Raw genomic sequence first — 13,127 nt, 5'->3', positions numbered from 1 at the left:
ATAAATAAATCATCCGACAAGAATGCTTAGTTTGAACAAACTGTTATGATTTTTTTTAATTGTTCATAAAAATCACCTTTTTAAATTTGAAATTTATTATTAAATGAAGAGAGTAAATCCAACCAAAGACAGTGGACATGTTTTAACTTTTCCTCCCATTAAAAATGTAAGTTGGGATGACAATACATGTATCTTGTTTGTGTGCACCATCTGTTGTTGCAAGTATGTATACATGTATATGGAAGTGATAGGCAGGAAAAATATCAGCAATATTGATATGTTTTTATTAATAGGCCTACATGTTCCGTACAGAGAAACCCTTAAAAAATCAATCATGATGATGTGGATATTAGTTAATTAGTTCTAGTTATTGTCGTTTGTTTTATTGTTTCTTTTGCCAAAACCCGATGCTGTGGTTACTACATGTACATGTTTTTCATTTCATGCGAATTCATGCGATCGCATGCTTTTAAACCAAGTCCAAAGTGTAACGATTGCTTTAGTACCAATATAATTTTAAATAAAGTAGGCCTATATGATTTTAAATATTAAGTGTGTTTTGTTGTGTTTGTACCTCAGACAGTGACCCTTGTTTTGAATAATCATGTCAGGGATATTCCAATATAACACGCTTACAGGGAATGTCATTTGTGTCCTGTGCAATGGAGATTTCGGCGTGATGAAATTACATGTATGTTCCATTGAAAAAGTGCATGTACAGTCGACTCTCGTTAGTACAAACTCTGTTAATACAAAATTCTGGTTATAACAAACATAAAGCCTTGCTCCCGAGTCCCGACTGTGCATTTATGTGCACAATGAATGGGACTGATGTTCCTCTTAATACAAAATTCTGATATAACAAACAATTTGGCTAGGTCTGTACTAGTTTGTTATAACGAGACTCGACTGAACATGTATTTATTTTTAAACTACAGGAAGTTATGTTTCCACGCGCCCGACGTCTTACGTAACACGTCTTCCTGGTAACGTGGTACCCTTTTGCGGGAGGTGTGTACATGTATTGATAATTGTACCTCGCGGGGATTGTTGAGGTGGTCTAGTCCTACCTACGCAGGTACAATACACAGGTGTCGAGTGATGAATAATTGATGAACCATCCCGCCGTATAGCAGCAGGGCTTGGGATGCTAAATATTATAGGGTGTTTAAACTCACCCAGAGGAATACAAGGAATGGCTGACATGATGAATCTGGTGTCATAGGAAACATGGACTTGTATTTAAATCCGGAATCGGAACCGCAATCCTATTGCACGTACATTATTGGCAGTTTACGATCAAAAATGCTAACTTGTTGAAGTTTCAGCTCCGAGTGGATATTACACTTTCGAGAAAACTGTGGAAAAAACACATTATGCACAACCTTTTGATTACGAAACACAATTCTTCCATATGCATGTAGAAAAAAAATCAGTCAATAATATTGACTGATCGTTGGAATTCACCTACATTTATTGATTCCTTCTAAATGACAGCAAGCCAGACGGAATAATTGCACGGGGTGTTTAGTACCAGTACGATCTTTAATCCAAATTAATCATTCAGCAGGTTACTATATGGGATAAATGCAAATGGGCAATTCCACGGTTACTCACGTTACATTTTTGATGTACTTTTGAGTTTCCTTGGGCTGTAATTACCTTACTGAAAAGGTTTAATAACTGTTATCCCCGTGGTGAATAGAGTAGAGTTAGACCTACCTAAGCACCAAAGATGACATCCAGAAAAATGTGTTGTGTATGATAAACGGGACGCACAAAATCGGTTACTCACGTTACATTTTCGGACATGCAGTAACCGATTTTGTGCGTCTTGTTTATCATACATAACATATTTTTCTGGATGTCATCTTTGGTGCTTAGGTAGGTCTAGGTCTACTCTATCTATACCATGGGGATAACAGTTATTAAACCTTTTCAGTAAGGTAATTACAGCCCAAGGAATCTCAAAAGTACATCAAAAATGTAACGTGAGTAACCGTGGAATTGCCCAAATGATCATTTGCCTTTAGATTGGTCCATGCACATTATGTTGAAGGTAACCTTTATCGCGTGGGGTCATAATTTGAGACTTCAACCAACCACAGAGCAAGCTTGTGTTAAAGCAAAAGCATAACGTAACAGTTCAAGTTGAAGGCATGTTGAAAGGGTACATCCGTGCTGTTTGTACACTATCGCAGCAATTGGAACTTCCCAGTTATGCATTTACCCAACCTACAAACTGTAAATGGTTAATGAGTAGGAAGTTCCAATTGAAATCCCAAATAAACCATGGAGCTATATGCGTGAATTCGTGAAATCACATCGGAATAAATAGAACACGCTATTGAACTGGCAGCCTATCCCCCAAGCACACAAGATGAAAACTACATCAGGTTTCAGCAAGGGAATTTCGGACTGCAGCAATATATTTGATTGAACTCCGAGTGCGGGTCATTGTGATCTGCGAGTTCTTTCTCGTGCTCGGTTTTTGGAGCACAAACGGGCGGCGTAATTTTTATTCCTAGGAGGGTTAGGGGCAATGTCATGAATAATTCATGTTTATCCATGAGAACGGACAATGACATCAACAGCATTGTTGTTAGTTACTCAACTAATTACAATACATTATAGCATTTTAAAGAACGGTTGTCGTCGAGCTACCACACAGTAGCCTAGTGGATAGCGAGATGAGCTTATGGATACAAAGATCCCTGGTTCGAATCCACGTCGTCGCTGCTCATTTTCGTCAGCTATTTTTCTTCTCCAAATTTATCACTGAGATAATTTTAAATTAAGGGGAAAATAAAACGAGAACCTAAGTCTTGCAATGATTCAAAGGAAAAACTGAATTATTCATGACATTGCCCCTAAGCCCTAACCCTCCTAGGAAAAAAATTACGCCGGCTGCGCGTGCCTTGTTGGAGTTCACTAAGCCACCATCAACATCTCTACACTGTTCGGTGATGGGCCAGTAAATTCCTTTGTGCTTTGATGAAATCCATCGTATAGATCATCTGTTATTCTAGCGCCAGAAGCGTAAATCATCCCTTGAAAATAAATACGCAGCCTGGCGCACTGGTTGTTTCAATAGCGATCGATTTCCATGCAATTCGAATACCACTGAAGTCAGAGTGTATAGCCTATCACTACAAAGGACATTGTATACTCAGACCCCTGGTATCCGTGTTATCAGTTTCACTGTGTAAGATCAATGTAATTACTAAGAAATAATACAGTATATTTATGCCTACAGCTTTTTGTTAATTTAAAAGGAGGTAAATATCAACAAAGATTCAACTGTTTCAGATTTTTGGTGACGTCACAAAACTTGTTCTGTTTAGTCAGTTGTCCTTTCCTCATTAAAACTGGATATCTGGTATAAACCCTCTGTTGCAAACAACAGCCTTCTGTGCCAGTACGGTATGGGCGGCCAAAATAGCCAAAATTAAAGCTGGTTAGGCTGTAGCCGACAAAATTCAGCTGAATTAAAGATGTTATTTTGTTTTCCAAACAGACTAACTAGCGTGGAATATCAGGAGTAAACGTGTGAAGGGAGTCCTCTCCTTTCTAGAGAAAGTTTTCTGGTTTCAAAATTGCTTTGGTTAATTAATAAAACTTTTTTAGGAGTTCAACAACACGTGTTTTGATTGCTGTTTTCATATCATGTTTCCCTAGTCCGACACTATTGAGGGCATTTATACGATATTGCTCTTATTTTACCACCAGTTTCCCCCAACTGAGAAGCATAATTGCTGGTTTTATTAGATCGAAAGAATCAATCATGCTAGTGGTACTAGACTGCATTCTTGCTGCCATAGGCCTATATCACCATGCAGAAATCTAGTACATGTAGTTACTGATTGATTTTTCCGGGTGTTGTAGGTATAGGGTCCAATAAAGACGGCTGTTACGCTATATACAAAGCCTCATGAATATTATGGGTCAGACAAAATATACTTTAATTGGAGGGGAGTCGTTTACCTGCTTTTATTAAGTTAGCAGATTTAAGCCCGGTTTAAAGTTCACGCGAAAGCGAAAGCGAAGCGAAATTCGTGACGTCAACAATACGTTCGAAGCGCGTCCACCATTGTTGACGACATGAATTTCGCTTCGCACATGATTTCGCGTGAAGTACGAACCGGGCTTTAAGCTGGCAATCACAATACACCTGCATTGTTGGCGGAAAATAAAACGGAAGCAGAACATAGCCAGCGTCCATAACAATGCCAGTGTGCATGCTGAAAAGTCCCAATGTCTTGCTTGCAGGCTTTCTAAAGTGAAAACCTTTAGACTTCTTGAAATTTTAATACCGTGTTGCAAGTTGTTTGCGCAGCGTGCGAACGTGTGTGAATTCCCCAGCGGCATGCTTGGCGACAGTGGCCACAGAGGACCGATAAAACATGCATGAGAATTGCGTTAACATGACGACATTCATGTCTGCTTGTGCCGCGGCCATGACTTGACTCCAGTCTCTCTTTTGGATTATTCATCCAATTTTTTGCTCCAAATTTCAAACTCGAGACAAAAGTAGTGTGTACTACTCAACGGGAAGAGGTTTCTTGAAGCTAAACCATTTGCGCAAGATAGCCGTTGTTGTTTAACCCTAAAAGGTCCCGGTTATTTTGACCATCTCTCAGCCAGGGGGTGGATTCCCCCATGAAACTTGGTACATGCATAGAGCAACTCATCATAAACATACCCAAGAAATTTCATGACTATATAGGTCAAAGGGTTTTGGAATTATGGCTAATTAATTATTCATGTGTACGAATTGTAATTTGGCTCTGTGTACACGATGTATATGGGAAAATGCAGTTTGTCACGGCACATTGCACCGGAAAATTTCCATATTCATGAGCAAAAGTGTGATGTCATATCAGGCAGAAACCGCAATGTTGCAATTAGTTTATATGCACAAAGAGTTGCCAAAATTTTTGATATTTCGCTGGAGTCGTCAACCTGCTTTTCATTAGTGATTCGCTGTTGTGTCAGTTCACGATCATGGCAGTTCATTCTCACAAATGTTTTCAATGAGCATTTTGTTTGGGGGGGGGGGGTTCACTATTTCAACAGATTATGAATAGTGTCTCCTTGAAATGACATCACGACAACAGCACCCTCAGTTTCCCGAAAAAGCATGGACAAAAATGTTTTAAGAAGTGCACTTTTCAACAAAGTTAACCAAAAAGGAATATCAATTAGTTTTCATTCACTTAAGAGGATTAGCAAGTAGCGCACAAAATGTTCCTAAGAAATGTTCACTTCATGAGGGATCATAAGCTGGCTGGCGTATAATCATGCGTTTACATGGCACTCACTCTTGCGTTGTATCAGTTAATGCTCAAACTCTGCCGCACATCATCACCACGGGAAAACAAGTGAGGCTTCCCTTTTCTGCTCTAGACGCTCGCGCCGTTCTAATTAAATACATGTATAGATTGTTTTAAAAGCTGGCACGTAAAGGAATATGAATGAAACCCAGGGATGCTAAAACTTTAAAGCACTGAGCACATGCAAACGCGAAGCGCCCTCGCTTGACACAAATTATATCATTCCTGGCTCAAACCAATATTCGGCGTTTGGTGTTGTTTTAACATCGGTGTCCCTGCTTTATTTAATTCTTCACACAGTACACTTGCTCAATATGCAGCTGTACCGCCTTCTCTGAAATGGCATTTACGGGTTCGCCTTGACGGTCATTGATATGCACGTCGTATCATCCGTAATCGTCTGGCGAAATGACCTGTGAAATTAGGACTGGGTAAACGGTCTGTGGCTAGCACCCTTCGAAGGGCGTCTGACGAATCGGAATGAGCTAAACTCTGTGCTATAACATATAGCTCCATGGTATAGTCACCTTGCGCAAGTGTAGGCACGCATGAAGATTGCGAAGTACAAAGTCGGCAAGGACCGAATAGGGCGTACACTGTTTAAACCACATGTCACCTAATTAACATGTGGCGTACTTCATAATGCCTCTCCTGTTTGCCAACAGGCAAACGTCCACCCGTTTCTCAAGTTGTTTCTCCATAATTATAATTGTATTAGTGGTTTACAGGTAGTTTGTTCCTTATATACATGTAAAATGTGGAGAAATAATACGAGAAAGAGTACGGGTGAGTCCAAAAAAAGGAAACCCAAATGACAGGACCAATTACTTTAATGAAGTTCTGCATGTAGGCCCCTAACACTTCAAAATGTAGGATATGAAAGACCATTAATAAGCTTTATTTTAGTACAAGAATCATTCAAATCAATCACTTTTCAAGTTACGGAATTTTGAACACAAACACCGTTTGAAAGTTCTGTCCACGGATCACAAAAAAACCGAGTGTTCTTTCAGCAAAACGAAAACACTTCACATACGGATGTATGTGAGTTGGCATTTTGCTGAAATTATCTTTAATTTTGTGATACAGATCCGTGGACAGAACTTTAAAAACGGTGTGTTTAAAATTCCGTTATTTGAAAAGTGCATGAGTGATTCGAATGATGTTTGTACTAAAAAGAAAGCTTAGGCCAAAAAAAAGTCTCCGGTTTCTGGTATGCGCGCGCGTCGCCGTAGCCATGCGCGTCGGCAAAATGAAAATTTTTTTTTCAATGAAAGATGATGTCTCAAAACCGCCAAACTCACTGGTTTGACTGGAATCCTGCTGCTGCACAATTTTAACGTGTTTTTAGATGGGGTTATGATCGAGAATAAGCTTTATGTGGCCTCTCTGGACTCCCATATATTTGCACTAAGTTTAGTCGGGCGCCATTTGCAGTCATCAGTCGACATTTGAAGCAAAAAAGTCAGGTAAAAAAAAAAAAAAGCCGCGTCGCCGCACCACTTTTTGGACAAGCTCCATACTAGAAACCGGAGACTTTTTGGGGCCTTATTCATTGGGCTTTCATATCCTAGATTTTGAAAGTGCTGCATCAGAACTTCACTAAAAACAATGGTCCCGACATTTGGGTTTCCTTTTTTTTTTACTTGAATATGCACCGAAACGTCGATTTAACGCCTCTTGTTCCCCTGAGGCTCAGAAAAAAACCTACTCTTTTCACTCCCCATGAATGTTTTTGGGGAGTTTCATTATTCCGAAGACCTCTCCATTTGCACTTTTTTTCAGCATAATATAGTTGCCAGCTAGTGGAGAGCAGCTGTTGTACCCAGTATAGTGTCTGTCTCATGCATGAATTTAGCTGTGACAAGATGGTGTGAAGGGCAACTGAAATACTGTCATATTCGGTAAGGTGAGGGTGGTCGTGCATGAAAGTCCCATAACACCGCCTTGCAATATCCGAATTCAAACCAATTAAGATATCATATAATGAGTGGTAAAATGACCTTACAGTTAAACCTAACAGTTCCAATCTAAGTGTTAAAGAAGGTCTTACAGTAAAACAAATCAAAAGCCTTTGCACCTTTGCGAAGTGTCTTTTCACGCTATCGTCTCGCCTACCAGCGTTGAATTTAGCACGGGGGTTCACCGTGAACAAGATCGGGGCCACGTCCTTTCGAACACGGGTTGACCAAGCGTATGTTCATACTAACACCCGTCCGGGGGGAACCGCACTTCCGCGCCGAAATGTGGACATTTTTTTTTTTCTCCGGACGCTTGGCATCCGTAAAATCAAAGAGCCGGGGGGACTCTTGTACCCATCGTCCAAATGGGGGCGCTCTTAATCCTCAAAACTGACCATTATTATGCATACTGGAAAATAAACGGTGCATTCTAATGGTTTTGGAGCTTATTTTTCTTTTCTTTTTTATGTCCAGGAACTCTCTAACCATTTATATGGAAATAGTTACTGAAAAAATATCTTTCCAAAAATTCCGCCAGGAGGGAGGTCTGCCCCTCCCCCCCCCCCCCCCCTTCCCCGGATATACGCCACTGGACTGTGTCTTCGTGTTTTGTTTAATTAAAGTATCTTAACGAAACTCAAGTTATCAACATAACATAAAGCTTGTTTGAATAATTAGACAGACCAATATTAATTGCGTGGCATTGAACGGTAACTCGTGTTCATGGCGGTTCTCTTCTTTTAGACGACTGGATGTCCGTCCCGAATGATTCCGTTATCACAAAGAAAGGGCGGATCCAGAACCAAATTTTCAGGGGGGGGGGGGCTGAGCACCCCAGCCAGCCTTTTTCATTTCTTTCTTTTTAGAGATGCATTCCCGTGCTATTTCAGTTTTGGAACTTCCTCTCAGAAACAGTTTTTTTTTTCAATTGCTATTTGCCTATATAGCAATAGTTATTCACTTTACATTGAACGACAACCGATGTGTAGTATCTTCCCAATATTCGAATTATTGACTGACAGTCAACAGTACTTCGCAGGGCGGGTTCATTTGTGCGCAAAATGAAAGTCCTTTTTGGAGGCTTGCAGACACCCAAAATCGCAATAAAGTAGGTTTTTTCCTTTGAAACAAAGCATTCAAATTGAAAATTCGTTCGTTAAACCATAGAGCAAGGAATGGTTAAACTTCGTTTGGAGAAAAAGAGAGCTCAGGGTACGCAGCATTCACAAATCCGTAAATGTTAATTATAATTGTATTTTTTAATAATTTATAATTGTAATAACCACGTACAAGAGATATATTTTTTCCCCTTTTTTAAATTTCTTCCTTGCAAGTGCAGCTATAGTATAATGGTTGAAGGCGCCACGTGCATTACACGTTACATCTTCTGAAATAGCGCCCTCTTGCGTTCATTGTGATTGTCGGAAATGATATCAAATTCGAGCATCAAACTGATCGATGTAGATGAGGTGAAAATTCGCCGTTTTCTCTCAGAATTTGGGATCGTAAGGAGAAAGTAGATGTAAGAATGATTGTTCGATAAGATAGCATTGCAAAGAGTAAGTGTTTTTTACGAATTATCCTTTAAAGTCTCATAAATTGCTTGAAAAATTCTGTAGTCTTTGTGTAAAATTAGGGTCGCGTCTGTTTACATAGTCATAGACAGGACGGGTGTCGGACGCTTCGCCCCATTTCCACGTCGCCCCATGTCACTTCGCCCCTAACCACTTCGCCCCATCCCCACTTCGCCCCATCCCCACATCGCCCCATCTCCGCTTCGCCCCATCCCCACTTCGCCCCATCCCCGCTTCGCCCCATCCCCACTTCGCCCCATCCCCACTTCGCCCCATGTAGTATGAAAAAGGTGAAGGCTAGGGGTGCAGACCAAATAAACTGCCAAAGACCCCAGATAATAAATGCTCCCAATTCTAGAAACTTAGGAAAAATACAAACTCTCTGATGAGGTGCTCGAGACACAGATGAGAGAAATGATGGCTCTATCCCATTCAGAGACGCCTCTCCTATTGGCTTGTGAATCATCAGCCGCTGGAAGCGGCTGGATTCAAAAGAATCCGTAGGTATGGGTCAGTGAGTTAAAAGGAACTCACTGCCTTGAGGAAAATGTTCCGTCAAAATTTGTCTGATATGCGACACTTACAACTTCATTTAGATGAGATTGGTTCCTCCAAGAGTGAAATTAGGATGTCAAAGGTATTGTCGTTCTCAGATAAGTGGGAGTCGGGTTGGTATAGCCGGGTTGGGAACAAAGTTGGATCTTTTACTTCAAGCTTTTTTCTTGGTAGGGGAGAGCCTAGCTTGAAAGGTTGGTTATGAATTGTTCATTTGGTGATGGGCTAATTCTTTCCGTTGGTTAGCAATTAGTGAATCTGTTGAAATTGTTTTTTAAGCCAAAAAAATAGATGAGAATTTTTTTTACATGTAACGGCTGGGGCGAAGTGGGGATGGGGCAAAGTGGGGATGGGGCGAAGTGGGAATGGGGCGAAGTGGAAATGGGGCGAAGTGGGGATGGGGCGATGTGGGAATGGGGCGAAGTGGGGATTGGGCGAAGTGGTTAGGGGCGAAGTGACATGGGGCGACGTGGAAATGGGGCGAAGTGTCCGACATTCGACAGGACAGTAGGCATAGGCAGGGGTGATAGGCCTACTCATGTACATGTAGGCCTACATCATGTACATGTACATCATGTACATTGTACATCACTACATGCGTACATGTAAATTTGCGTGTGTACTGACGGGTGTGTGTACGATCATGTTCATGTTGTGGCCCACCACATGTACGAGGAGGCTACATGTACAATGTATTATTGTACATGACTGTGTACAATGTACGTAGGCATATGGGTAGGCCCCTTGCCATTAATGTTCCTTCCTCCGTGAAAAGCCCACTGTCATGACTGTATATGTATAGTCGGACTCCCTATTATCGCGGCATCCCTATTATCGCGGCATGGGAAATTTCTCTTTTTACAGTGTCAAAACTCCTTCAAGTGGCGATTTTTATCCAGTTCACCAGTCATCAAGGATTTTCTACCGAGTTGTATAAAAAGAATGATTAAAAAATGTTGTGTCTTTCGGGACTTTTAACGATTTTAATAAATATTAACGTTTTCCAAAACTTGCAAAATTTTCCCTCACCGTGTCTGCTAAAAGGTACCGTTTATATTTTAACATAACTCTTTAAATGCGCTCTGTCCATGAAAGTTCCATTGTCTGGTTCCCATTCTTCAGCTGCAAATGTAAAATGAAGTCGAATGACGATATTTGCAGCGCGAAATCGTAACAACTTTTACGGGATCAAAATAAGCACCGCGCTTTAGCGAAAATAAAACGGCACACCGTGTAAAGTGAATGGCGCCCTCAATCGCAGATCAGTAGACTTGCCTCAGGGATTTGTGTTCTCCTTTCGGGGGAAGGGCAGGGTCTTAAGAAATCATCCTGCAGACATTTTGTCTTTAATCAACTTGAACGTTACAGGGAAAATATCAGACTTTATTCAGGGGGTGTTTTGGTCAAAGATAAACTATGAACAAAAAAGTTGGGATCATTATAAAAACCACTTCCCGCATACCGCGATAATAGGGAGTCCACCTCCGTTCACACACGCCGCGCATGTCTATTTTCACAGGCATCGTACACGGAATAAACCACACCACCCGTCAGATTTTTTTATATTAATATAAAAAGGAAGAGTTATACTACACATAAGACAGGACAATTCTGGAAGGTTAGTGGGCAATCTCTATTCCGAATGAGAAACGTGATAAGTACCGCGATAATACGGCGTTCCATACTACTAGTAGTCCTAGAACTATTTGTAAGAGGCTCCACGTAGTGGAGCCTCATAGTTCTAGGAGTAGTGGAGCCTCATAGATTAAGGACCCCGCAAAATTGTTTTCTGCACAAAACACTAATTAAGTACAAAAACGTCCATCAAAATGCAGACATTTCCCACAGAACCGCTGCACAGTTTGCCCCCAAACTTCATACTACATCTCATAACATACTCATGTAATATGCGCAGAACAAGCATCGCTGGATTTTGTCGGTTTTTTTGGCTAAAATGATGAAAAATATGCCCTTTCTGCACTGAGCCAACCTGACACTTGAAACGTGCATGCATATGATCCAGCGATGATTTTTCGGTTCGCTTGGAGCGCGCCGCGGGGGGTACGGTACAAGCGAAATGATAGTATGTGCATGCGTACAAGTGCAAGTATTGGGGGCCAGCATTGTCGTTGTGACTTCGTATTCAGGAGATGGGAAAATCGACAGCGTGAATTATCGACATCACACCCCAACTTTCACGTTATCGACGTTTTCTTGCGTATTTGCAACCAGCGGTAAAGTTATAGTAAAGCCAATAAAGAGTGTGATACAGGTGCTGCACTTGATTGTTTTGTTTTCATTTTCAGCATTTCAGCAGTAATTCTGTCATGGGGGAGAAACGAGAAGGCGGAGAGGAGGGCGGTGGCCACGCCCACCCCCACACCCACCACCACCCGCGCCGCAAGCGCTCGGTGGACTCCAGCAAGGCTGATGAGACCCCGTCGTCCCATCAGCGCACTCACTCTGTGAAACCTATGGGCGGCCGCAAGAACAGCTTGTCCTCGCGCGTCAAACGAAATCCCGACGGGGAGATTATGTCCTACATGACAACGGATCACAGCACCACGTATGCTGTGGGAGGTAAGTCAGGGTTGACATGCATACATAATGTATGCACTATCATCAACTTGACTTCCTTTTTAAAAAAAGAATCCTCCAGAGTCGTGAATCAAAAAGGAAATGTGATTGACTGACGTCAGCGCAATCAACAGATGGCGACACAATCAGCCGATAGCTCAGCACGATCGTCTGATAGCTACCACCATTTCAGTCATGTTCCCTGTATCCAATGAGAGTACTGAATGATAAGGGTTTTTTTTGTGCAAAAATAGCCCCCATCGACTATTCGACTTACTAAGAACACAATTAAAATTGGAATATTTAGCACAATTGCAGAATACCCCGCCACTCGACTATCCGCCTCGTATCCTGATACTCAGATACGATGTCAAAGATGTTTTCCCACAATAAACACCCTCAGCTTCGGCCAGCTACACACAATACGCGTGCACTTCCCACTATGTATCCCTGTATCCGGGTATCCACTTCCTGGAAGCTACATTGGACTCCGATCCTCCCCATTCAGTTTACATTGTACATGCACACATACATGTACTGATTCATCCCCTTGGAGGATATTTTTTAAAAGGGAAAATAGCGCCCTCTGTCTCCCTTCCCGACTCAATCCCACTCCGTATCTAGCGCCGTTACGTGGCGCTATAGGATCTTTGGTATCCATCATGTATCCGTTGAATTTTAGGGGATGATTTTCGAGTGGCGGGGGAATTCTGCAATTACTCTGAATATTTGCTGAGACTGGAAGTGGATTTTTGGTCAGCATACATTCATTTACAATGTTCCTGTTTACTTTAAGTATCAATCACAGTGGCACCTGGAAGGTATCGAGTACAAAATGTCAACATGACAAAACTGCACACGATGAACTATAATTAACACGTATGGCGTTCCAATTTTATTTCATGTACATGTACTGAACCACATGTGCATGTATTTGTGAAGTAAGCAGTTATTTGACAATTTACAGTGCATAAAAAACTTCTGGATTTCATTTTTGAATATATTTAAATTAACAACCAGTAAACCAAACAGAATAAAGAAAATAATAACCGAATTTTGGAACAGAGAAAAAACAAAAGAACCCCAGAACAAAAAAAATGGAAATTACTAAATTGATTTTAGCCAAA

At 41.2% G+C, this 13,127-nt stretch overlaps 1 protein-coding gene across 2 annotated transcripts in view; it reads left to right on the top strand.

The window, feature by feature from the left end:
• Nucleotides 1-8,694: 8,694 nt before the first annotated feature.
• LOC119744652 (arginine-glutamic acid dipeptide repeats protein-like) overlaps nt 8,695-13,127 on the top strand; it is a 28,565-nt gene continuing 24,132 nt past the window's right edge. For both annotated transcript variants that reach the window (XM_038220711.1, XM_038220710.1), the window contains exons 1-2: nt 8,695-8,853; nt 11,730-12,003. In XM_038220711.1, the coding sequence (XP_038076639.1) occupies nt 11,751-12,003 (253 nt within the window). In that variant the 5' untranslated portion in view covers nt 8,695-8,853; nt 11,730-11,750. The remainder of the gene's footprint in view (nt 8,854-11,729; nt 12,004-13,127) is intronic.

Source organism: Patiria miniata, unplaced genomic scaffold, assembly GCF_015706575.1.
Source record: "Patiria miniata isolate m_02_andy unplaced genomic scaffold, ASM1570657v1 HiC_scaffold_7, whole genome shotgun sequence".
NCBI lineage: Eukaryota > Metazoa > Echinodermata > Asteroidea > Valvatida > Asterinidae > Patiria > Patiria miniata.
Note: the sequence above shows the minus strand (reverse complement) of the source record. Positions and strands in the feature narration are given on the sequence as shown.